Here is a 26,391-nt window from a genome sequence, read left to right as displayed (position 1 = left end):
AAACTCCCATGCGAGGTTGCATGGGAATTGGACAAGTAACTTCAGAAGTCCACTGATGTGCAGGACAACGTGGAACCCAACTCACTTTGGAGCACCCATTTCAGATGGGATGTCTGAAGAAAACCACTTATGTAACCTTAACTTAAGGATGATAAAGGTTTGAGTGGGATGGTAAATAGATGGGCAGTATTTGTACAGGTATGTATCCTTTTGCTTGCTTGAATTCTTTCAGGTCTCCATGAGTTTGATGCCTTACAAGATCCTGAAGTGAATGACTTCCGAGCTAAAATGCGGAGAATCAGTGAGGAGAAGATTCAGTCGCTTGTGGGTCTCTCCTGGATGGACTGGTTAAAGCACACTTACCCACCAGAACAGGAACCTGTTATCCCAGAGAGCTTCCAAGATAAGCTCTATAGTGGAAATCTTGTAGTGGCTGTTCATTTTGATAACTGCCAGGTAGGAATGGTTGTTCATCACATTTAATGTACTGTTCTTGACCCTGATCTGAATTAGCATGTGACTGATCAAGGATGTAAATGAAATAGAATACTAACATTATGGTGTTTGCTTTAAACTGCAAATTGTTTCATGGGGATGCTTGACTCTTGAAAGAAAGTGAAGACGCAAACCTACGGTTGTGAACTGAACTTCTGAAGTCAAATTACTGTTCTATTTTTAAAGTAAAAATGTACAACTTGTATATTCTGTATTATTTCACTTCCGTTTAAACATAAAACACAATTCAAAGTTGTCAGGACTTCTTTTGGCCAACTGCTATTGTGTTGCTTCACTAGTGTTCAATTTTAGGGTCAGGAGATGCTGGTGAATTGGGAGGCACTGTATTCAACACATTTCTTTTTGTGTGTGATTCATTGTTGAACATCTTTGGGGTTGGTCTGCTAATTAGGTTGAGCAATACATTTTGAAAAAAGAGGAATTAGTATTCCATACGCTAGACATGCATATAGGCAAATAAAACACTAGCTGAGACTTGAGAGTTACCTTTTTGTTTCATCTAACAAATCCATACCTTATTTTTAAAATAAAAACCCCTTTAGTTTCCATGTAAAATGATTTAGCTTCATTTTTTTGATGTTGAAGTTGCTATGATTCTACTTGAGTCCAGCATTCCCATTATTCATTTTTGCACTGTGCTCTTTTTGATAACAGTGAGGGATCAGCATGGGAAACCTTAAAACCTCACAAGTGTGTAAATATATCAGGTGATATTTGGTGTCCATTTTGACCTGGGTCCTAGGTACTTATTTTCTAATGATTCAGCTGACCTTATTTACAAAGCTATATTATTTCTAATACTATCTTTTTTTAACTTAAAAAATAAAAAATCCAAAGTGGTAAAATCATATCTGACTCTGGAAACACTAAATGCAGAGGTGAGTACTAAATCTGGTCACCAGTAACACTAGCTGATGCTGGATGCATAGATGTTTTCATGACAAAACCTTTTTCCAGTCTTCTTTGGCTTAGTAGAGACTCGTAGTTGTCCAGGAGTGAGAATATCTGTGTGTTTGTCAGCTTTTGATTAAGATATTGTGTATATATATGCACATGATAACAGTACAAAAGCAGTGCAAAAGTTCATGCTGCTGCAGAATGTATTTGCCTGCCACTGTAATAGCTTAGGCTGCTGACATTTCAAATGTTTCGAATGCTTCTGCTGCCAGTTCTGACCTTCAAATCTATTAACACTTCAAATCTGAGCTGCTTTTTAGAGCAGTAAACTCTGTTCCAGACTTTACTACTTGCACTGAGTACTAAAAATCATCTCAGGAGAATTAAATAGGGAAGTATGGGGACTGTTGTGTTCTTTCAGTAGGAACGCTGCAAGATTAAGAGGAAGGAATATTAAAATACTTTTTGTCTAGAATGTGTGGGTGAGCTGTAGAAGCTACCTGATTGTCTCTGGAGCAAGAGAAAGAGACTGATCCCCATTTCTGTGACATAGGCGTAGAGACCTACAATTTGGAAGTACGTCAGCCAGCTTCCTGGGAGGAAAAAGTGTCCTTCCCTGTCTGCCCACTCTCCGTTATGATAGGAGAAGAAAGCCTTCACGGTTTGGCAGCTTTCTGAAAGGGGGAAGCTGTTACGAACCATGCAGAAACTGAGAATTAATTTTGCCTGACTTCAGAGAGTAGATTTTTCCATTAGGGCAGCTTGGCTTCTTACCAGTAAACTTCTGTATAAATAAAGCACAAGTCAAAAGAATGTTAGCCAGACAACACTTCACATTTGTAAATAACTGCTTTTAGAACGCTTACATCTTCAGGAGTGTGTGTGTGTGTAAATAAAAAAAATGAAAACAAAAAACCAGAACCAGAACTCGCTGAATCAACCTTTGCAAATAAACGTGTGCAGAGCATAATGTGGTAGATGAAGGGAGATGACAGACTTCAGAGACGACCTTTTACATTAGGAACTTTAAATGAGTTTAACCTTTTTTTTTTTTTTTTTTTAAATTTAAAAAAGAAAGTAACATCTTACCTGTACCTTTTTGGAACACATCAAAATTAGAGATACTTTGAAAATATGTAGATAGCCTCTAGAAATTTTCTTTGAAAATCCAGAGTCTTTCCGTGTTGTATACGAAATGCTACAGGTATTGGCTGCTACCCCTCTTTTCTGCGCTCCCTCAAATAAGATGGTGTTTTTGTACGTAAATCACACTAACAGTTTCTTCTGCTTTACTACTTGAAGCTTTCTTTTTCTTCTTCTTCTGAGTACAGTGATACCTAGAAAGAGGGTCACTCGCTTGTGGCCAGAAAGAAGAAAAATTACACATCTAGTACTGCTAAATACCTTGAAATGTACGCATGATTTATTGCCTACCTCGTTCACATTCTAAAATACAAGCTTCTAGATCGATATCCTGATCTAGAATCTTTAAATCACGGCTGAATCAATTAGATAAAGTTCTGTGTTCATAGAAGTATTTCTGATACAAGTTTGGAAATTGATCATTTTGCAGCTTTTAGGGTGACTGTTGCTCTGATTGCACTAAAGATGTAGAGATTAACTGTAAGTGTTAAAATAGACTGTTTTTAACAGTAAAGTATTTCTGCCTATTTTATTGTGGGTGCTATGATTTAAGCCTTGTAAGTCTGACTATGACAAGTTTGACATTCAGTATTCCTGTTTGTGTTTTGTTAGGATGTTTTTAGTTTTCAGGTGTCTCCTAACATGAATCCCATCAAGCTGAATGAGCTGGCAATCCGAAAACGTTTGACTATCCATGGGAAAGAAGATGAGGAAGTTGATCCTGCTGACTATGTGCTGCAAGTTAGCGGAAGGCTAGAATATGTTTTTGGTGATCACCCATTAATTCAGTTTCAGGTACATAAAGCTCTTTGGAACTTACTGTAACAGTTCTCTAGTGCCTTGGCCAAAATTTGACCTTCCTTCCTGTGCCATTGGATGGTCAGCTGTGCTGAACAGTAATACCTCCTCGTGTCTGCTGCCCTCTCCTGTTGTAAAATACATGTGCACCATTTCCTTTGTATCTTTGTAATGTAGTATTGTTTCTTTGATTTGAAAGTTGCCGTAGAAATAGTCTGCTAGCTGATAACAACTCTTATCCATGGGCTTTTAGTATATACGCAACTGTGTGATGAACAGGACTCTTCCTCAGCTGACTCTAGTTGAGTGTTGCACCATAAAGAAAATGTGCGAGCAGGAGATGATTGCCGTAGAAGCTGCCATAAACCGAAAATCATCCAACCTTCCTCTTCCTCTGCCACCAAAAAAAACAAGAACAACAACTGTAAGTTGATACGGAGAATATCTAATAATCAAAGGAACAGTGACTTGTGGAATATAAATCACACTGCCTGGGATTTGTGCTGCTACTGCTGTTTTCCAGTGTAGGTCACTGGTGTTGGTCACCAGCGTAGGTGACCAACGGGAGGCAACGGAGCCTCCCGTTGCTTGCGAGAAGGTTTACATCAGAAATAGCAGACTTTGAGGCTTTTTGGAAATTTCTTACTTTTCATGCCTCATCCATCCTCCTCCTCCCCCCACTGTCTCCTTTCCGTTGCTATTGATTCTACTTTTATTCACAACCCAGGAGAGTGGGTAATAATCTGTTACCAGCAACTGGAGAAGTTATTGCAGAGAATCTGGATTCTTCGGCTTCAGCACCATGCGTAGGCTCCACTAGCTTGGGCAGCAGTGGTCTGTGATCTCTTGTGTTCGCCCGGATATCTTGCATGGTGTTGCCACTTCAATGATGGCAACTTTTGCCATAATATACATCTAACTTCTCTTCTAATACGGTGTTTCCTTTGTTGCTAAACTTACGGCCTTACAGCACAGTTATAATTCACATGCTGTCATTCTAAGAAATGTGGACAGACTTTGCTCTGTTACACACTCTGTATATGTTAGAATGAACAATAGATTAGAAGGGTTATTCTGAATTGTCAGCAAGTAGTACTCAATGTGTTTTCTCACCCCCACCCCCCTTTCAGCTGAGTGTTTTTTCTAACTTTTTTTTCCCCTTTAGGGCATCTTGTATGCTCTTGTAGTTACGATAACCAATTTATCTTTTTAAGATTTCAAATTTATTTTTTTAAAAATGCGTCTCTCAGTTTGTATTTATGACTTTTGCTTAAAATATGTAGCTTATAAAATAGATCTCAATATGTTACACTGATTAAGAATGAACTTGTATCTTTGTTTCCCTTCTCAGAGTGTATGGGATATTTCCAACCCTTTCAAGATTATTCTGTTAAAGGGTAACAAACTAAATACAGAAGAAAATGCCAAAGTAAGTAACTATGCCTAGTTGCAAGAAGACGTTCTGTTCATCATTTTAATGATTTTCAATGTTTAGTGAACTCAAAATCATACAGATTTCAATCAAAATTTTCCAGCAAAAGTGTAAACATTTTTAGTTATTCCCAGTTACATTGGTAGCATTGGGTAAAATCTTGCTTTATTGCTAAAGTATTGCTTTATTGTCTGAAGTTGGATATGTGCATTAGAACATTATCAATAATCATGGACAGTATGACATGAATGTTCGTGTGGTACTTGATTTTTTTTTTTTTTTAAAGATGGTATCTGTAAAGTACCGATACTGGTGTGAAATAAGCTTATTCAAACTCAACTGTCGTAAACATCTGAGAAACAGAAGTAGATTAAATATTAAACATTTTTCAGTGGAACATAAGGTATTTTTCTAGTCCAGAATATATTCTGTGTGTGTCTAAGCATGGACTGCATGCTTCTATACAATCTGTCTTTTATTTTCTAAACATGCTGAACACAAAAAAAAGCTGTAGTATCACTTCCTGTAAAAATGTACATGACTGGGCTATTGACTGTTTTACAGACCACAAGTTGTTAACACATGGGAATTTATTGCACAACTACTTTAAGACCTTACAAGACACTTGCCTGTGAGGTAGAACAACATTCATTTCCTTGATTTTGTTTGGCAATCAATATATTAAATAGCCAGTCATGTAGATTAGGAAGAAATTCAATTAGCCGTTGAAGTTTGCTGTTGTGATGCTTTATTCAGGATACTCAGTGCATTTTTTTTTTCTTTCAAAACTACTGTTACAACCTCCTTGTATATTAGCAATATTACATTTTACCACCTAGCTTAATGAGCCATAGTTACAATTTTACTACCTGAGACACTGACTGTGGTAATGGATGTCTGCAAAAACAGATGGTTCCTTTTCTTTGTCTAAAACATTGTTTAGCTAGTTGTAATATCTTCTTAACTCTACATTCTGTAGACTCTTCAAGTTTTTTTAGAGGAAAAAGAAAATACGTTGCTTGTAAGCTTGAGGAGAAACGGGAAAAAATGACAGTTCTTTGGTATTGGTGCCTGTGGACACTATCTAAATATTATTTAGTATTTTGAATGGGTTTTAGTCTTGAAAACTTTAAAGTCCTGTAGTTACCCAAGGACAAGAATGCACGTAGTAACCTTGCAAGCTTGTGCACGTTGCCCTGCATTGTCTGTCTACGCTATTACGGAATTGTCACTATTGAGAACGTATTTGTTTCCTAGTCCTGATTCTAAGGCTAGAATTAATAAGGCTCCTGTTTAATTCACTGCCATTGTTCTCTTAGTTTCATTGTGCTTTGGATCAAGCCAATATTCATCTATTTTTGCTGAAACCACCAACAGGGTTCATAAATGCAGTGTTTGTAGTGGGAAACAAAACATTTGTCAGATGGATAGCACTCCGCTAATGTGAGCTGGATTGAGTATTTTCACCTAGAGCACAAGTGACTTCATTCAGCTGTCTAGCACCCAATTTTCCAAATACATGACACTTGAAATTGCTTTTCTTTTTGCCTTGCTCTTTGGCTGCACCATCAGTACATACTGTTTCATTAGTAAAAGGGGAGTGTCAGAATGAAAAGAATAAAATTAGGATCCAATCCTTTACATTAACAGGATTGGAAATCATAGAATTAGAACTAGCCAAAAGGCAAGCAAAATAGCAACATGTTCCAACAATACAATGCTTTGTTACATCAAATTTTACTTGATCACTTATGCTTTTTATATTAATAAAGTAAAAGAAAAGTCAGGGAATTTGGTGGCATATAGTTACAATATCAGATGATAGCAAGTCAAAGAACAATACTCAAAATTATGCAGATGTGAATTTAAACCCCTGGTTTTAAAAAAAAAAAAGGCAATTTTTAGATTATTTACTGTTGCTGGTGTTAAAGCACAAGCAGATAATACACTAGACGTAATATATTTCCGTAAGATACCTTTAAATCAGCAAAGGAACTTGATTATAAATTCAGTTGAACATACAGTGAATCTCCAAATGAATTAATAAAGGACCATCTGGTGAATTGTTTCAGGAAGGTTATGAACCAAGTGATTTTAATCAGTTCTCTGACATCAGCCACAGTATTTCCTTTTTGAAGAATATAAGGCTGCAATCTTTAATTACAGAGAAATAAAAAAACCCTGTAAATGTAATCAACAAGAATCAACAAGAATTTTGATTGTATATATTGTTACATATAGGTATGTACACACACGTGTAGTCTGTATACATTTAGATTTCCTGAAGTAAGATTACTTTCATGTGAGCTGTTTCATGGATGTTCATGTTGCTGTTCTTAACTCACAGTGGTGAGGCTGTGCATGCCAAAAATAGGTAATAGTGGTTTTTATGAGTACCGCTGGGACTCCAGTGAATGTAGTTTTCTAAACTGAACTTTTTCTTTCGGTGATTGATTGTAAGCTTAGAAATGAAATTGGATTGTATATATGTAAGTCAAGGAGTCAGTTTAATAATGGATGTTCCTATGGCACCTGTATCAAGGTGTATAACCCCTAACAGTGTGTTCTCCAAGACCTAATACCTCTGCCAACGCCGATGCTGTGACAGCAGTCTCTTGATCAGCGGTAGCAATTGTTGCAGGGAAGTCCAGAATGATCACAATGGGTGTTATTTGGAGACCATCTGTTGGTGCTGCTAATGCCTTCTCCAGCGATTATTCTGGGCTGAAGACAGATTCGCTCTCTAGCATGAGACTGTATTTAAACTGTATTACAGTTTGCCAATGACTAGTTTATCTAAGCTAGTTAACAAATGGAGAACTTGGTACTGAGCAGTAGTTGGTGTAGCCAAAAAAGATATGTCAAGATTGGGACTGCTTCAGTGTTGATCACACTGTTGTTTCTTTGAAGGAGGGAAAGATAGGCTCTCTCCCAGAACAGATCTTGCCTATGTCAGTTGGGAATTCAAAGTTCTTTTCTTCCCCCCCCCCCAATATATTGGAAGGTCACCTGAAAGAAGTTGACTTATTTCTCTCTTTGTTGTTTGCGCAGACAACAAAAATAAAGACCTCCTTCTCATTCTTGTTGAAACTGTCCAAGAGTATGGATACTTGGAAACATGCAGTTTTCTGTGTACATACGTTATTAAACAGAAATGCAGAAATGAGCCACATCTTAGCGTTGACCTGTAATGTGTTTAATTTCAGTGCTAATAACTCCAGCTTCTTTCTCTTCTTGCCTTTCTCCTTTCCTGTTCCTTATTTTTGTCATTCAGTCTAACTGGTTTTGTTGGTTTCTGTGTGCTAAAGACAAAACAGAATTCCTGGGAATTATGTACATTGTTGTTATTATTACAGGTGATTTCTGGTGTCAGGGTCAGCAGTGTTCCCTCTGTACATTTTTATAAACAGTTGAAGTAAAAAAATGAATTTTTTCTTAAGCTGAAAAAAACCCAGACTTTTCTCCATGAGAAGCACAAATTGGTTCTGCCTGGAGACTTGAATTTGTATTTAGAAAAATAGTCTTACCTTTTTTTCATTCTGCTTAGTTGTTTGTTTCCTACAATTTCTTTCTGTGTTAAGTATGTTAAGTTAGAAGCATTTGTATATCAATATATACAATATCCATGTATTGTATTTGTTACTACAAATGAGTTGTTATTATTATTAGTCATATGTGGTAATAGAAGTAGTTCAGTACTGAAAAAATTAGTAGCCAATGTTATTTAAACAAATATATTTTGATTTGGCCGGGAACATGAAGAGCAAAGTAAAGAAACTTGTTTTCAAGAATTGTTTGGTTCATTTTAAAACCTCAAAATTAGTATTTCTTTAAAGATAGAAATATCGATGAAATGCATGTATGTATGTTCTGCATAATATTGTATGCAGAATTCTGTAGGTTCTGTGGCAAGCTCAAAATTTTTCATTTCTTTATTGCAGGTTCATGTTAGGGCTGGTCTTTTCCATGGTACAGAGCTCCTTTGTAAAACTATTGTAAGCACAGAAATATCTGGGAGAAGTGACCACATTTGGAATGAAATACTAGAGTTTGAAATAAATGTCTGTGATCTACCAAGAATGGCAAGGCTCTGCTTTGCAGTTTATGCTGTGATGGATAAGATGAAAACTAAAAAGTCAACCAAGGCAATGAATCCTTCCAAATACCAAACCATTAGGAAAGCAGGAAAAGTGGTAATTATTTCATTTGTTTTTCTTGAGTGTACCTCTGAATTATATTGAAATGAGTATTCAGAGATTTTTCATTGTCCTCACTTTAGTGTTCAAGAATGCAAAATGAAAAAAAATAAATTAAAAGGAGCGTGTGTATTAAGAATTGCACATCTTGGTGCGAAAAAACTTCATATTTTTCAGACATTGAGAACAACATTTTGGTTGTAAGCCAGTTGACAAATGGCTGTTTAAAGAATTGTATTTTAAAAGATCAGTTTTGTTCTGAACTCTAGATGAGTTGTGATTGGGAAAAGATTAAAAAATTAGCATCTAAGCTCACATTCAGGGAAATGCATATTTTTACACTGGCAAAGTGACACCCTTAAAAATTAAGTCTTATTGTCCTCAGTGGTACTGGAGTACATACTGAAAACTATGCATGTGTTTAACTGCTTTTCTGAAAGATACCACCATTTTAAAAAAAGCAACCCTGTCAACTTTATATTGTAGTGCTTGCTGCATAGTTATGTTCACTGGCATCTTAGTTTCCATGTAAAAATTCTTTCCTTTAACAGCATTATCCTGTAGCCTGGGTAAATACCATGGTCTTTGATTATAAAGGACAGCTGAAGAATGGAGAACTGGTACTGCACAGCTGGTCATCATTTCCTGGTAAAGTCTAACTTTTAAGATTTGGACTTTCAATACTTGTAAGACTAAAGAAGAGTAGTATCAAATAGTAGAATATTTACTGTACGCATGTCCAATTCTCCTGTCATAATGTCTTTATGACTTGTATTTTTTATGTGGATAAATACATGATGTCTTAATCTCTTTCCTGAAAGTATTGTGTATCAGGAAGGAGGAAGGGCAAGAGTCTGCTTGGAAATAGTATTCTAAAAGTTATTATCTGTTATGGAAGGAAAATCACATAAAAATAGATGCATGTTTATATCTAGTGTTACCTGTTTTTAAGATGCAGTTTAGGTTTCATTCGGTTCCCTTTGCTATGCATCCTAAACTAAATAGATAAGCTATATTGTATGTGACAATATTTGCATCAGCAAAAAAAATGAATTAGAATTTTTTTTTTAGGTCTTCCTTCCCTGACATTCAGATTGATTAGTAAGAGTGTCTGAAATCTCCATGTCACTCTTCATTCCCTGCTGAGAAAACCCACTATCAACTTGGCTGTAGTGCTGAAAGAAATTTGGCTTAAAAGTCTCTTCTTTTTTCATACTATTTGATATAGAGGCAGTGTGTCGTCTGTTTCACAGAAGCTGCAGAACTTACTGGGATTTGGTTCAGTATAGGGATATCTCAGCTTCCCTTGACTGTTATGTTTATTTTGGAAAGAGAAAATCAGTTTCTCATTCCAACATTTCCAATCATTATGTTGGATGATAATCCAACATTTGTGAATGTAGGAGGTATGAGTAGTTCATGCTGGAAATGCAGTGCGTTGTAGTAAAAGTGCTGTGCAACAAAACACGCTTCTGTCTATTGTATACAGTAAACAATTTCTTATTGCGTCTTTGCCTTTCAGATTTTTCAATTTTAATGCATGCCTGGCCAATAATATTAATTGTTCTGTCTAATGTTCCAGATGAACTCGAAGAAATGTTGAATCCAATGGGAACCGTCCAGACTAACCCTTACACTGAAAATGCAACAGCTTTGCACATCAGATTTCAAGAATATTCAAAACAGCCTATTAATTACCCTCCCTTTGATAAGGTAAGGTATGACAAAAAGAGCAGTCATGAACGCTTATGCGTAAATAGCTATTTCTTCTTTCCTTTCAACACTGCCTTTTCCACTGAATTCCCCACTTCCTGCCTTTTAGTTAATATACTGCAGTTTTTTAAACTTGCACTCCGTCAGAGTGCCAGTGCTCTGACTTCAGGGTCTTCAGGTTGTATTTTGAAGACGTATACTTTTAAAACTACTCTGTACATATGCTTCTGACCCTCAAGAGACTAATCAGTTTCCAGTATCAGTGATCTTACAAAAAGCTAAACTTACCTGCCATTCTGGAAACCTTCAAAGTGTGCTTGCCTGTGATCTATAAAGATCTGTTATTTCTTTGTACAAACGTATGTTACCCACTCTTTGGGACACTTCTTTCCCCTATGAGCTAAAATCCTTTCAAGGATAAATAGACTCTTAATGCTGTATTAAAAGGGATTTCTCAAGATCTGGTCTTGAACTAAACCCACTTAAGTTGCCCTGCAGCTTTCTACAGATACGGATAAGAATGTCTGTCTAGAAAGGAAGTGTATATTTGGGATACACGTGGTACCGTCTGTAGTCTGAACGCTGGATAGCAAGTTGTTCACAAACCAGCAAATAAAGCTAAGACCAGGAAACAAGTAATAAAAGAAGTGTTAAAACAGACAGCTAATGATGCATTGAAAAAACAAGGTTTAACTCATACATACATTAGTCTGAATTTTGTGGGGGTTTTTTTTGAGGGTTTTGCACCTTTGGGGGGCATGAACAAAAAGACAGAACCAAGCTTTATCAGCTTGATCAAAGAGGGATTTGGGGTTTAAGGTTTATCAAAATGAAATCAAATAACAAAATAGATTTTGTTTGTTTGGTTTTTGTTTTGATTTTGCATTGGGTTTTCTTTTTTTTTTTTCCCTGCTCCTTGTCGGTGCAGTACTCGTTCTTCTATTAAAACAGCATTGGAAACGCCTTAAGAGCTAAAACAGTACTGACTAATTGCCGCCTTAATTTTGGTTGACCAGTTTACTCTTCATACTGGACATGTTTTAGTCAGTTTTGTTATTGGTTTATTTATAATTCTTAAAGCTTTTTTTCTCATTACACTATATGTATTTAATTTCTAAAGAAAAAAAGCTGCTTTTATGTGCATATTACAGACATGTTATGTAAAAGTGTATTTCTTAAGTAATCGCATATTTGTTATAGCTCTATTGTTCCTTTTATTTTTACCTGTGATACCAAGTTTTCAGTATGTTAAAATGCGCTTGTGAATACAGACAAGAGATTTTACTGAGTAAGTTATCTGATGTATTGACGTTAGGGTGGTGTCTGATGGTCTTCACTGTCCCTTGTAACTTTCATTTGGCTGCTGGCATTTTTTTATTTTGTGGCTTTGCCCCCTTCTTGAACTGTACCTGAGAAATCCTGTGTATCAGATAGAGGAAAATCCCAGAGCATCTTTATAAAGTGGTTGCACAGCTGGTAATGAAACATTCATTGAAAGCATTCAACTTTGAGGAAATGCTACAAAATGGGCTTTTTTTTTTTTTTTTAGCAGTTCTTATTTTTTTCCAGTAACTTCTGCCACTTGCAATTCCCTAGAGTTAGGAAACTTTTGCAGTATCACTGGGAAAATCGGAGTTTTAAACTCTCTGATAATTCATTCCATTTCTGTGGGTTTACTGAAATTTCTCCCTCAGAGAAGAGAGTAAGATACGCAATCTCAGAAAGATTCTCTTGGTGAAGGTCCTGTTGAATCAGGAGTAACATCGTAGCTGCCTGAATTATATCAGCTGAGAATCCGTTTTTCAAAATTGCCTCGATGAGTGTTGTTTGGTCTATTTTCCCAGTGTTGTTGCTTGTTTCTGCCAAGAAAACGGAGAATCAGATGCCAAATCTTTATTTTAAGAAACGTAATGTGCAAAAATAGATGAATCTTTTCGATCATAGCATCAATCTACTTGCAGTGAACAGCTGTTTGGGGCTGAGTGAGTAAAAGTGCCTTGACAATTGATAAGAAAAGTGTTGTCTAATGCAGGAGCCATATACTGGGCCGGTTAATGATCGGTGCTGCTGACACACTGAGGGGCTCGTAGTTCAGTTGAACAAAGCTGGACTTGCAGAAACTTTCAAAGTTTATCTGCAATCAGAGTAACTCTAAAAAGCACAAGGAGGTAAGCACCAAACAGAATTAGGCCGTTGTTGTTTTGTTTATGCATGTTTTCACGCACAGTATGTAAACAAGCTTTGTAGGCAAGTGGCAGATGTTAATACATCATATTAATAAGCATTTCATACAGAGAAAGAAATAAAACAAGTTAGTACACCTTTTTAAGGATTTTAGCTGCTGGGTACTTATGCTCTGATTATTGTAGTCTTTTGTTGTTTCTCATATTGCCTGAGTAACGACAATACGAGTCTTGCTGAATCTGTGTCTGGGGGTGGTGTTACATTCCTGGGTGATGGGAGAGGCAGACCTCTGAGGGAAAGGAGATGGTGTAGTTCCTTAGACTTTTCTTCTTAATTGATATTTCATTTTATGAATTGATCCTCAAAGCAGCAGCATCTGACAACCGTAGACCTACCTGACCAGTTCAGCTGGTCTAATTAGCTTAGGCAGTCACCATTCTAACACATCTCTGTTGGCTGCAGTAGTGTGCAAATATAGTTTGGAGAACTGTATTTATATCTACACTTAACTACTCTTCATGATTTATTACATGAACTTCAAAAACTAAGTAGAATGTTCAGAAGGCCAAAAAAAAGAAAAAAAGGAGCAAGGTGACTGGGAGCTCAGCTTCTGCGGAAATGTTGCATTGCTGTTAACAAAAGTAGCAGTCTTTTGTTCCCAAGGGTTGCTATATATTAACTGGTGCCGAGAGCTTGTTGGTGCAATATTCACTTTATCATTAAATGAATTCTTGTTGGAAGCTGACATTACACAAGGGAAGACGCTAGATTTAGAGAAGTAACTGGAAATGCTAATTGAGATCATGTGGGCGATCTGAGAGGATGGTGCAAGGACTAAGTTTGTGGATTCATACTGAAATAGAGGGCTAGAAGTGTGGATCTGTGGATAACAGGTATGACTTACGGAAGCAGCGCCCTCGAAAACAGCAAAAGTAGAGATGAGAAAGCAAAGGGTAATTTACAGTTGAGGAATTGGTTTGCTGTACTGAAAAATAAGGAGGAAATGCAAACAGAAACAGAAAACAAGACGCTATAGGGAAGACTATTTAGCCCAGGCGTGGTGAAGAAGAAGAAAATGGAGGTAATCATGAGCACTCCTATTCCTGATCTCCATAGTCCTACAGATTAGAAAAGGGACACAGCATAGAAGTCCATGTTATACCACTGTATATACAAAATAATAGTGTTGTAATTATCTAAAAGATAGCAAAATGGCGTTATCTGCTTCATTTCTATGATACTTATTCTTTCAGTGCAGTCAGATTTGGTTTTAAATCTAATGTATTTAAAAACATCTTTTTGCAGATACTTGAAAAGGCAGCTGAGATTGCAAGAAGCAGTGACAATGCTGCAATGGCGGTAAGCATTTGCTAAAGAATATTTTAAAATTAATCTTCTGGGGTTTTTTGGTTTTTATCTTCTACATCAATCTAGAAATAAATAAGTCAACTACTCAAATAACAACAGTTCTCCTGGCTCTGTTTTCTTATGTAATTCACTTTGGTGAACCACCTTAAAATTCAGGTATATATCCACTTCTCCCAATATATTTTGGACTTCTTGGCTGTTTTTTGTCAAAAAAGCACAATTGCTTTACATACTCTATGGATTTGGAACACAGCTAAGACTTACATTATGTATTGAAACTAATTATTCCTTTCAACCACTACCTTCTTACCCAGAAGCAGCAGTTTCCTTTGACTCCCATTAATGTACAGAATGCTGTTGTTGCTGATACCATTGCTTTAATTTCTGCCCTTGCAGTTTGCATAAGGGCATGGCTGGGGACAGAAGGTATTAACTGAGCCAGTGTGAAGACTCATTGATACAAACTGATTTATAGAATCAGTACTAATGTTAATGTTTCAGAGATAAAAAATGGAGCAGAATGTCTGGAAAAGATAAGTCTGGATTAGAAGACAAAAAAAAAAAGTTTGTATACTTAGCAAATGTACTTCCCTTTGGTTATTGTTGGAAAAGTGTTTTTTTGGCTTTTAATTAAAAAAAAAAAAAAATTCATTCTATTAAATTTGCTCACTTGAAAAACAAAAGGAGAAAGTCTATGCATCCTAAACAGAAGTTTTCCATGTTAGAGTTGGAAAACAGAAATATTGCCATCTAGTGTCATTATCTCTAAAGTTTAGTTACTTTTTCAGAAACTTCTGTACACTGAATTTTGAATCTATTAGTTACAGTTCTTATGCCTTAAGAAATCTGAAATCTGATAGAAAGGCACAGTAGTCATTCCCCTGTGTTTTCATGAGTTTTATCTGATGTTCTTCCTGGTGTAGGATTTCTAGTATTGGAGCTAAAATACAAGAATCTTACTGAAAATATCAAAACATTATACATTTCTCATTTTCTAGGGTCGAGGTGGTAAGAAGTTTTATATTGTGCTAAAAGAAATAATGGAAAGAGATCCTTTATCTCAACTCTGTGAAAATGAAATGGATCTTATTTGGACTTTGCGATATGACTGTCGTGAAAATTTTCCACAATCATTGCCAAAACTGCTGCTCTCTTTAAAATGGAACAAACTTGAAGATGTTGCTCAGGTAAGGGAGAAGACAATGATGGTGGGGAAAAATGCTGGAGTCAAATCATGACTTAAATAGGGTTTCTTTCCCAAGTATGGACATTTTGAAATGGTACTGTTGTATAAAACAAAGTTCACTGTATACCTTCTGTGGCCTGAACACATAAGCAAGAACTTACTATCTTAAAAAACTAAAAACAAACCCAAAATGCATTTCAGAGGTCCTCTGAATGATGAGAAAAACACAGCAATTATTTAATACAGGTGAATTTTAAAATCTTGTGCTCAACTTTGATCTTAAATGCAAGGAATTTCACAGAATCACAGATTCATTTAGGTTGGAAAGGGACCTCTTGAGATCATCTAGTCCAACGCCTGTGCTCAAGCATGGTCAGCTAGAGCAGGACTGTGTCCAGCTGAGTTTTGAGTATCTCCACCAATGGAGACTCTACAATGTCTCCAAAGGACTGTCGTGGTTTAACCTCAGTTGGCAACTGAGCACCACGCAGCTGCTCGCTCACTCCCCCCACCCGGTGGGATGGGGGAGAGAACTGGAAGAGCACAAGTGAGAAAAACTCGTGGGTTGAGATAAAAACAGTTTAATAATTGAAATAAAATAATAATAATAATATGATGATAATAATAATAATAATACACAAAGCAAGTGATGCACAATGCAATTGCTCACCACCCGCCGACCGATGCCCAGCCAGTCCCTGAGCAGCGGCCCCCCCGGCCAGCTTTCCCCAGTTTATGTACTGAGCGTGACGTCCCATGGTATGGAATGTCCCTCTGGCCAGTTTGGGTCAGCTGTCCTGGCTGTGCCCCCTCCCAGCTTCTTGTGCCCCTCCGGCCTTCTCAGCCAGTAGAGCATGGGAAGCTGAAAAGTCCCTGACTAGTGTAAGCACTGCTCAGCAACAACTAAAACATGGGTGTGTTATCAACATTGTTCTCATGCTAAATCCAAAACACAGCCCTGTACCAGCTACTAGGAAGAAAATTAACTCTATCCCTGCCAAAACCAGGACAACCTCATTGAGGCAGACATGATTTTTCAAAGAGATATGATACCCACTAGTGGTACAAAATACTTCATTCTCATTGTGTTGACTGTTTGACCAAATAGGGTCTCCTTTAAAGTAGCTGTAAGTAATTAATGACTTGAAGACTGGTGCTGTGATGCAAGATTACATTTTCAGTAAAATTGTATCATTTGTTTGCTGTATAGATGTGCAAGGTTATTTCGCTATACTGTGAAGACGTTGGTGTAGCTGCCTTTTTCTGTATTTACCCAAATAGAATCCAACCCTTGTGATGCTTTTTGGGAATAGGTGGAACCTTGATATATGAAAAATTATATGAGTTTATAGTGAGACCATTCCTGTTCCTGCTTGATAGACTGACTTAAAAGTAGTAAAATAACAGACCCCTGGATTTGTATTGAAACTTTTTAGTCTGATTGTGTACAGAGCGGGTTGGGCAAAACGATAGAGGTCTGGCCAGTGTTAACAAACACAGTGCTCACTCTAAGGGGTGGCCCCAGGCGTTGTTTTGTTCATCTGCTTATCCTGATGGAACTGCACCTTTAAATGATGCTCAACTTCTTGCAGACTGTTACGTTGCGGTAATATTTATGTCTTTCCACGAGTCTCATTTTTTAAATTTTAAACTAATTTTTTTCATTTTTAAAAAGCTTTGAGCTAAAAAGCATTTGCTGTGAAGGATTATGATTGGTAGTATAAATTTCTATTCTAGCTTAGTATTCTGACCTTCGCCTGTTACAAGCTAGGTGATCTTGGAAGAAAAGGAAACCACTCCATGAAAACTCAACTTCCATCTATTCATCATGTGATTTTTGTGATTATTCAGTCAGTCAGAATCTTAGTTTGCCTCCAGCATAGAGTTTATTTTCTATTACACAACTAGCTGGTAGGAAGGATGTATGTTCTGTGTACTTATAAAAATAAATGGAATTTCATCGTAGCTCATTGTCCGTGCCATGAACACAACACTAACAAAATGTAGCACCCACACACTCCTTGCTCACTTGTGTTCTTTCGCATGCCAGAATCCTTTGTTCCTTAGTAATTCCATTATGTGCTTCTGAACGTATTGTTCATTATTAAAAGTTATCTGGAAATACAAACTGTAGAAATATAAGCAGGTATTTGTTTATTCATTAAAATATGTGAAGGAAAAGGTATTCTGATTGCTTGCTAGGGGCTTTGAAATATGGCCTTTGGTAGCAGTTTTGAAAAGTTATTTGGAGTATGGATATGAGCTGACAGCTCAAAGTCCTTTAAATTTGGGAATATTAAAAAGCATTTTATTTAAACAGATGGCTGAAAATACATAGTTATCTTGCTTGTTACTGTGTACTTTCTGGAAGAAATACAATATTTATGTTTGCATATGTATAGACAATAGTGTGGTTTATATTTTAACACTGTTTTTGGCAGCAAGAACAGTCTATCTGAAAAATGAGACCCTATCCTTAAACATGCCAAATATTTCTGTAATACATAGACATGTAAGTATTCCCAATGACTTATCTTTTCAAGTGAGGCAAGACAGCCTCGTGAGTCTTATGAATTCCAATGTTAGCAGGCCTCATAATTTACCTCTCATTAAAATTAAATATATATAGTACTAGCTGTACATTGCAATATTTGCGCTACTACAACAACAACATGCATGCTGTGGTGCTAGGAGGTTTTTTTAATGCCTATTGTTAGCTGTAAGTATTTCAGTGAAAGTCTAACACTTAAGGCAAAAAGTTTAAAAAAAAAAAATCCAAACCCAACCAAACGCAAAGGCAAAAAACCCTAAGCTCCAAAAAACAACCCAACACCAGCTGTTTATAGGAAAAATGAACTAAGTAACTATATTCCTGTTTCTATTAATGCAGATCAAAAGTAGTAAGTTTTTTTTAGAAATGGAGTGTTACATTTGATTGTAGACAATCTTTATGGACCACTGAACTAGTAGATTAAAGTTATGTACAATGGATTAAATCAGCCTTCTTGTGTTATTTACCATATAGATTTTGTCCAAGCTCTCATTGTATTGCAATATTTTAGTAGAATAGTTGCACTGAAGGAATTCTGAAGGTGTTTGCTCTTACTGTTGCCATAACCTCCTTGCTCAGCAGAGTAGTAGGGTGGCAGAACTTGTTAGCAGAATTCACAGGCAGTATTTATGCACAAAACAGAATGTAGTCATTATTTAAAAAAAAAAAAAAAATCCGCCCACTTTCAGTGAAGTGACACCATCACTGGTGAGAACTAGAGAAAGGAGAGCTGATCAGACAGCTAAGTTTTGAAATATTTGAAAAAAAATGGAATAAAAATACTGACCTGTGCTTAATTGTATTGTCTCTTACAGTAAACTTGTCTTGTTAGGGAAGAAATCATGGTTATTTCTTTATAGAAAAAAACCCAACCAAAATGATATACCAAGGCCAGTCAGACTTGAGCTTTCTCTAAACCTTTAGGTTGTTGCTGAGAATTGAAGTTCCTTGTTTTCTCACAGCTTGTCAGAAGTTGCAAACCATGTGAGAGGAGAAGTATGCAGTATTTCATGTGTGTAGCATTTTAATGTGTTTGATATTGCAGAGAAATTTTAAGAACTTGAAACACATATTTTGAAATGTAAAATTTTTTTACAAATGAGATGTATTTGGAAGTTCTTCAGAGTTACCTCTCTGTTGCCAAAGCAGATGAGGGCAGTTCATGATGCAAGTTTCTTTTATCCCAATGCAGCAAGTATTTCTGATATCCTTTCACCTACACTTTTGAGAAGTGTGCAATGCACCTGGGATGTGGAGCTAGTTGGACTGCACTTCTCTTAATGAAAGTTCCAAGGCAGAATGCAAGCAGAGCAGTAGGAATTTGGGGAATTTTCTTGACTGTTTCATAGGTCATTTAGATCTTGCTTTCCTCTAAGCTCGTATCACTTTACATTGTCTCATTGTAATAACCTCTGAAATAATTTCAGCAAAGTGAGGAGGTCTGTATCTTCAAATAAACTTCACAGTTAATGTACATGCTGTAGACAATGACTTTCAAAATTCATTGCCTGATATGAGGCATGTAATGCCACTTTGACTTGTCTTTTCAGACTATTTCAGGTTCTCCAGTCATTTTGATCATTCATTATTAACAAAATGTTTCTGTATTTTTGTTGGCTCTGCACCTGATTTAAAGTAGGTTGTCTAGAAGTTCTGATGCGTTTGTTTTGAAGTTTCTTGCATGTCTGACAAGCATAGCTGCTGCTTGCATTTTCAACATCTGTTTTATGGTATTAAGTATCTGCTCAGTGTTAGTATTTCTTTCAGAATTTCAGAACAAGTATTCATGATATGTAAGTGTTGATGGTGTCGTTGACCCTTACTGGGCTATGGATTGAATAAATTTTGCATGTATGTTTCTGTGGGAATACGACATCTGTATTTAAAAACATCTTTAATTATAGTTTATATCATTGTGAATCTTGCATATATTCGTATCAGTATTTGCCCATGAAAATAGTTTAATTGAATCTTTCCTCCACTTCTGGAATTGTAGCATGGCCACTGGCTTTGCTTTGTGATTGATCTGTGACCTTGCTTCTGAATTTCACAAAACTGCACAGATGAACCATTTCAGAATCTGGCCCCCTAGGTGTTTAAATAGTGTTCTGAACATGCCTGTTAAATGCAGGTTGAGACTGTGAACTCATACGTGTTTGTCATACTTGAACTGGAAGCATTAGTTGAATTATGACATATAGTAGAAAATATAAATTTTCACTTTTGATGTGAAATGATTGCTAAATCAGGAGGAAAATAAGATCTTTCTAATCATTCAGATTTTATAAGTTCCTATTTAAATATGAAATATCTGTATTATCTAATTTGTAGGAAAGGGTATTTTTGTCATGAGTTATGACTTGTTCCTACAGAGAGGAAGAATCTTGTGCTGTTGATAGACTGCATGCATTCAAGCCTGTTTATTTTGAGTAATAGTGTACTGTTTCAGTCATGCAACTGTATACATATTATTAAAAATATACCCTCAGCAGGTAGCTTCATTAAAATGCAATAAAACCAGTTTATTTTATGAGAACTCTAGACATTTTTCTTCTTAATAGTCCAAAATAATACAGTAGTGTTTTCTGTAATTTTTTCCAGCACATTGTCTTCAGTATTGGGAATTTTTTAAAAATATCTAACCTGAATCATCCTTTCTGCAACTTCAGCTCATTACTATTCACAGTGCATGTGGGAAAAGGCTCCATCAGTTGAGGTGGATAGATGCTTTTGGTTAAGATCTCTCTCAACAAAAACCTTCTTTAAACTTTTTTTTTAATGGAAAACTTTTACCATTATAAAAATATTTATATATTTATGAGAGCATTTACAAAACATCATCTAAATTTTATTGAAACTCAGTTTCTAAAACATACACATCTGGGGTTACTTAATTTTTGTTTACTGTGTGTTGTGTCTATGTGTGAAGAAACAGACTTTTCAGACTGTGTAAATGAGGCCTGGTGCAAAAAAAAAAAATCTGGATCATTTTTAAAGGGTAAGAATCAGCAGTGGGCCCATTTCCACAGTTTTTGCTCTTCCCCCCCCCCGCCCCCCTTTTTTTTTTTTTTTTTTAATTTTATTTTATTTTAAAGCCAGACCAGTCTGTAATCTTCTGTTAGTATGAATGCTTTTATGGGCAGTTATACCCATCTCTTTTCTGAAATAGTTACTTTACCTGTAACCTAATAGTCGTCTTTTTAAAACAGCTTCAGGCTCTCCTTCAGATATGGCCCAAGCTGCTGCCTAGAGAAGCATTAGAATTGTTGGATTTCAATTATCCAGACCAGTACGTCAGAGAATATGCAGTGGGTTGTTTAAAGCAAATGAGGTGAGTGTATTGTATTACTTCAGCATGCAAGGATTTCTGGGGTGAAAAACTGCATTCTGTTTGTCTATAGGGAAAAAAGAACCCAAAGAGGAAGGATTTAAACACGCTGCCTGCCATGAAGAGCTGACCAAATAGAGCAGTCTGATTTCTAGATGAGCGCATTGGCAGCCAAATAAAACCTTCTTATTCTGACATCTTGTATTCAATGATTATTATTTTCCGTGCTGCTAGGAGAACACCAGTGTACCTTTGTCCCGGAGAGGGTTGTGTGTTCGCCCCTTTCTTGGACAAAGGGAGAGCAAGATAGTGTGAGAAGTTTTTAGTAACGGAGGGACAAAATATTACAATAGTCGAATACTATAAAAACTGAGGTGGCCATCCATCTGCCTCACGCTTTGTGTCAGGTACTGGCTGTATCATTTAATAGAAATGTAAGCTGTAGCATATAATAAAAAAACAGAGAATTAACTGATTTGTTTGTTCTTCACAGTAGCCTTTGTTATCTGCAGTTCTTCCTTTATCACGTATAATTTTGCTCTTCACTGTAACCTAGGGCAAGATTTGTATAACGCTATCATTTGCAGCATAACTGCATATTTCCTGTCCTTGAGTTCTAAATTCTCTGTGGTGAATAGTTTAATGATTAATTTTTTTAATGGTCAAGGCTAGACTTTTGGGGTATAAAAAAAAATATTTTGACTTCTTTCAAATGCAAACAAGCAATTTAGCTGCTGGGCTATCCTAATAATACTGAATTGTTCCATCTGGATTTATTTCCAGAATTCTTAATTCTGGCTTTGAAGCAAAACTGTGTTAAGCTGGGTGTCAGAAATCAATTTTCAACTTCTTTAAAAAGTCTGATGAAGGCAGTTGGTAAAAAATGTAACCTAAAGGTGATCCTATTAGCTGAAATAAAAAAAAAAGGCAAAAATAAATAAAACACAGCATAAGTGAAAGTTTTTACCAAGTTACTGACGTTTTTCAGAGTAAGATGGAAAGAATGAAATAATTCAGTATTTGCATCTCTGAAGTCTTCAAGTGATGGACAGAAGAATTTCTACTCTTTTCCTTCCATCTTAGGCAAAGAATTTGAATTCTGCAGGCCTTTTATAAGAGAAAAGATACTCAAATGTAATAAGTCAAGGAACATTCACATTTGTTCTAGAACAACACAATTGTCAAGTGTGAGAGGTTTGGGGGGGGGAATACAGGATTTTATAGAAAATTATTGGAATTATTTTTATTATGTCAGAATACTACTTGAAGTAGTTAATTAGCATAGAGGCTTTTCAAAGGTATGTTTATGAACTGTGGCTAAATACTTAAATTTGCACTTCTGAAGTAGGAGTAATTTGGACGCTGGTTTATCAGAGATGATGTAAAGTACTTTTCCTTATCCTCTAAAAACCTTTATGTTGTTGGTATGATTTAAAAAAAACAACAACAAACAAACAAAAAAAACCCAAACAAAACATTTTGGTTAAATGGATCACTTTGTAGGTGTATCTTAATAAATTAACACCTATTAACTGACAGGTAGTAACTTTTAAAGACATGTTAATTGAATTCCTTTAGTGCAATGAATACTCTTCTCCCCCTTCTTTGTAAGCTGAGTGACTTTGACAGGTATATGCAAGTATTCTCAGTTCTTGCCCGTGCCCATTGCAGCTAACTGCTAGGTTACAGTGGTTCTTTATGTGGTTCCAAAGTCCAGCTCCTCAGTCAGAGGTTGAGTGGTCAAAGGGAGCCAATGCCCAGTCTGAAATAATTTGAAATAATTAATCTCCCGGATACTTAACCTAGCACTCAGGCTGAGATCTTGATCTTGTAAAAGCCCATGACAGAATACCAGGTTTTTACGTACAGGTTTGAGGGCCTTAAGGTTCTGTTAGAGATAGAACTTACGGATGAATTCATCAATCTGGCAATCGCACTAAGTTGTTTATTATTGTCCTTCTCCATGTGACTGAAAAATTGGGGACAGTCTTGCTATTGAAACAAATCTGTCATCGTTGGACTTGTCATATGCATCTGAATTTCTGGAATATCGGTAATCCTAGTTACTCTGTTAATAACTGCTTTTATGTACCTTGTTCTAGCGATGAAGAGCTCTCTCAGTATCTTCTTCAACTTGTGCAAGTCCTGAAATATGAACCTTTTCTTGATTGCGCTCTCTCCAGATTTCTATTAGAGAGAGCACTCGCTAATAGGAGAATAGGACAGATGTTGTTTTGGCATCTAAGGTAGGAGTTTTTCCCTTACGTCTTTCTGAAACTATTGACCCTGATTGGACTTTCAAATGTGATTTATTGAGGATTTTTCTAAGTGAGCCATTATCGTAGTCCCCTACAAGTCCTCTTTATGTTTCTTTACCTTTGGCATTTATAGATCAGAGCAAGCCTATAATTAAAAATATATTACAGTGGTTTGTAATCTACCGTTTGACGAAAGCATTCCAAACTGCATTCAGCTCTAACTATCTGATAAGTTAGGTTTGTATATAACCTTAGTGTTTGTTTTGGCTGTGCATGCAGTAAAAGTACAATATTTATACCTCACAGTTGGAAAAATTTACATTATTTTTGACAGTCTAACAGCAAATAAAAGCAGTTTTATGTGTCCTTGCACTTCTGATGATCGGTTCCATGAACGGCAGATACCTTGCAGAATGGACTATAGGTTGATTCTGTCTTCAAAGTACAGTTTATTTTAATATTTGTAAATAAAAAGAACAAGTACTACATGAAAATGTTTTGGATTATAATTGGCTCTGGTATAAGGTTCAGTGGTCTGTTTCAAAGTGTTCCCCCTCAGGCAAATTTTGGCTTTTCCCTTACAAAGATTTGAGAACATGTGGTTTAACATCAGCCCTGATTCTCAAGATCATCTTCTATGACTTACCAGTACTACTTTCTTGAATGAAAGGGGTTCCTGAAAACAAATATCTAATCGCTACCTCTTAACACTGCTGCCTCCAGAACAGTCCTAGACCTTGAAACAAGTGGCATGCATTGAAACCAGCCAGTCCTCGTAGTGTTCAGCACATAAGTGTTTTGTTATTTCTTGATCTGGCTTTTTGTTTTATCTACATAACCATGAGCTTGGGGGTGGTGGTGGTGGGTTTGTTTTTCATTTTAATGGCTTGAAAAATGCTGATCTGTAAACGCTGTGGTCTGATGAGAAGCTTTTCTTCTAGGTCAGAGGTTCACATACCTGCCGTTTCAGTACAGTTTGGTTTGATACTTGAAGCTTACTGCCGAGGAAGTGTTGCTCATATGAAAGTGCTTGCTAAACAGGTATAGACTTCCCTTCTCCTTTAAATCTTGACTTATCCCAGCTTGTAACTCAAATACTTATTCCATTGCTCCTGTGGGGCATATTGGTTACCTTGACAAAGTCCATCTGTTGGGGAGCGGGGAAGAGAAGGAAGCATGGGTGAGACAGAGAAATAAAAGGGCTAAATAGATGGATGATGGAGCAGTCCTCCCTGGCACAGAAAGCAGCTAGCGCTGTGGGGCCTCAGAGGTCGGGAGCTGTTTTTATAGTGTTCTGAGATGTGCGAGATACTTTCAGCAGTATGCATATATTCTGGATAGAACAGCAGACTGCCTGGATTATTAACTGAAGAAGGGTTTCTGTGCACTTGAAACTTGTGACCTTTTTTCCCCAGTAGGGGTAGCTTGTTCAATAGAAACTATTACCTTTCTATCTAAACCTTATCTAGATGACTTCAGGACTACTTTCTGCAGCTTTGGCTTTTGTTAAAAGGTGATGCAAAAAACCCTGAAGTTGTAGTATAATGTAGTATTCCTTGGAAATAAAGATGCTGAAGTAAACCAAATACTCATTTTAGTGTTAATATAGATATGCCGTTTACAAAAAAAAACCCAATGAAAAACGTTTGCTTTTAAATACCCTAGTAAGTGTATCATCAGATCATTAATAGAGACACTCAAATCATGTTTGAAGGCTCTAATGCAGTTTTACAAGTTAATTTCGATTGCGACCATAAAAATCTTTGAAAAATTATCTCTCTCTGGAATTAATGTATTTGCTGTATCAGGCCACAAAAACTTAACTCAGTAGATAATTGTCTGATGAGTGTTATTTCTAACAGTTTTGATACTGTCTACACTGAAACTACGCTTCGAGGGGCGTATGGAACAGGAATGTACTGTTGTGCTCTTTATTACTGCAGTTCACAGGACATTGAAAAGACCATCTCTTATGCATGTGTGGTTGTTCGTATTGTCAAAATCATAAAAAGATTAGGTGATGAAATGCTTTAAGCAATAGACTTAAGGTCAGAAAGTTTTTGTGCACTTCACAGGAAACAAATGTCAGTACAATCAAAGAAGGGGCAAAAAAATTCCCAACTGTGCAAACACGGAAGAAATTCAAAGTAGAAATACTTCAAAAAGTTCCTGTTTGTACAACACAGGTTCCATTTTGTTCCCTTGTCACTGATGTTTGTACAGCTCCTAGAATAGTGGAAAAGCAGAGCGCTTTTGGTTTTGACAGATGGCTGACCTGGCAGGTCTCCATTGCCTCAGTTTTATAATCAAACTGCATACGATTTCCACAGCATCCTGCCTGACAGGGTTCAGTTTGTGTGTAGAAGTGGTAAGTTTTGACTCAGCACCTTGTAAGTTAGACTGAAGCTTCCTTGTATAGAAATCAACTTCTGTAATTGTTAAATTGATGCTGTTTGCTAGAGAATATGCGTATTTCTGAGCATGTTAACTGTGGCTAGTGCAAATACGGCTGATTGTTATAACAACTATTTTATATTCAGCTAACAAGTTGCTTAGATGTAGATGCAATGTAGAAATTATATTTGTTGTATGTGCTATCTAGGTTTGTTACCAAAGGGCTTTTCTCTGTTAGTGTTATGTATATTTACATCGCTAGTTTACTTGTTTTCTTAGAAATTATGTACCAGTAGAAGACTTTCTAAAACAGAAGGGAGAAAAAAGGGTTAAACGCACCTGTATTGATTGCAAATAATGGCCTTGCCTTTTTACACATTTTTAAGGTAACACTATTGCTTAGATGAGATATTATGATTTGGAACAC

General features: G+C 36.4%; 1 protein-coding gene across 1 annotated transcript in view; it reads left to right on the top strand.

Annotated features, from left to right (window-relative positions):
* Nucleotides 1–26,391, top strand: part of PIK3CB (phosphatidylinositol-4,5-bisphosphate 3-kinase, catalytic subunit beta) — a 63,011-nt gene that overhangs the window by 21,352 nt on the left and 15,268 nt on the right. Inside the window, exons 4-15 of the mRNA XM_009325037.1 lie at nucleotides 233–456; nucleotides 3,169–3,351; nucleotides 3,608–3,778; nucleotides 4,706–4,783; nucleotides 8,728–8,979; nucleotides 9,534–9,630; nucleotides 10,565–10,695; nucleotides 14,185–14,238; nucleotides 15,246–15,434; nucleotides 21,194–21,315; nucleotides 23,415–23,558; nucleotides 24,512–24,611. Coding sequence (XP_009323312.1) covers nucleotides 233–456; nucleotides 3,169–3,351; nucleotides 3,608–3,778; nucleotides 4,706–4,783; nucleotides 8,728–8,979; nucleotides 9,534–9,630; nucleotides 10,565–10,695; nucleotides 14,185–14,238; nucleotides 15,246–15,434; nucleotides 21,194–21,315; nucleotides 23,415–23,558; nucleotides 24,512–24,611 — 1,745 coding nt within the window. The remainder of the gene's footprint in view (nucleotides 1–232; nucleotides 457–3,168; nucleotides 3,352–3,607; nucleotides 3,779–4,705; nucleotides 4,784–8,727; nucleotides 8,980–9,533; nucleotides 9,631–10,564; nucleotides 10,696–14,184; nucleotides 14,239–15,245; nucleotides 15,435–21,193; nucleotides 21,316–23,414; nucleotides 23,559–24,511; nucleotides 24,612–26,391) is intronic.

This window comes from Pygoscelis adeliae, unplaced genomic scaffold (assembly GCF_000699105.1).
Source record: "Pygoscelis adeliae isolate BGI_AS28 unplaced genomic scaffold, ASM69910v1 Scaffold155, whole genome shotgun sequence".
In the NCBI taxonomy this organism is placed as follows: Eukaryota; Metazoa; Chordata; class Aves; order Sphenisciformes; family Spheniscidae; genus Pygoscelis; species Pygoscelis adeliae.
The sequence above is the reverse complement of the archived record's forward strand: the minus strand, read 5'-3'. Positions and strand labels throughout refer to the sequence as shown.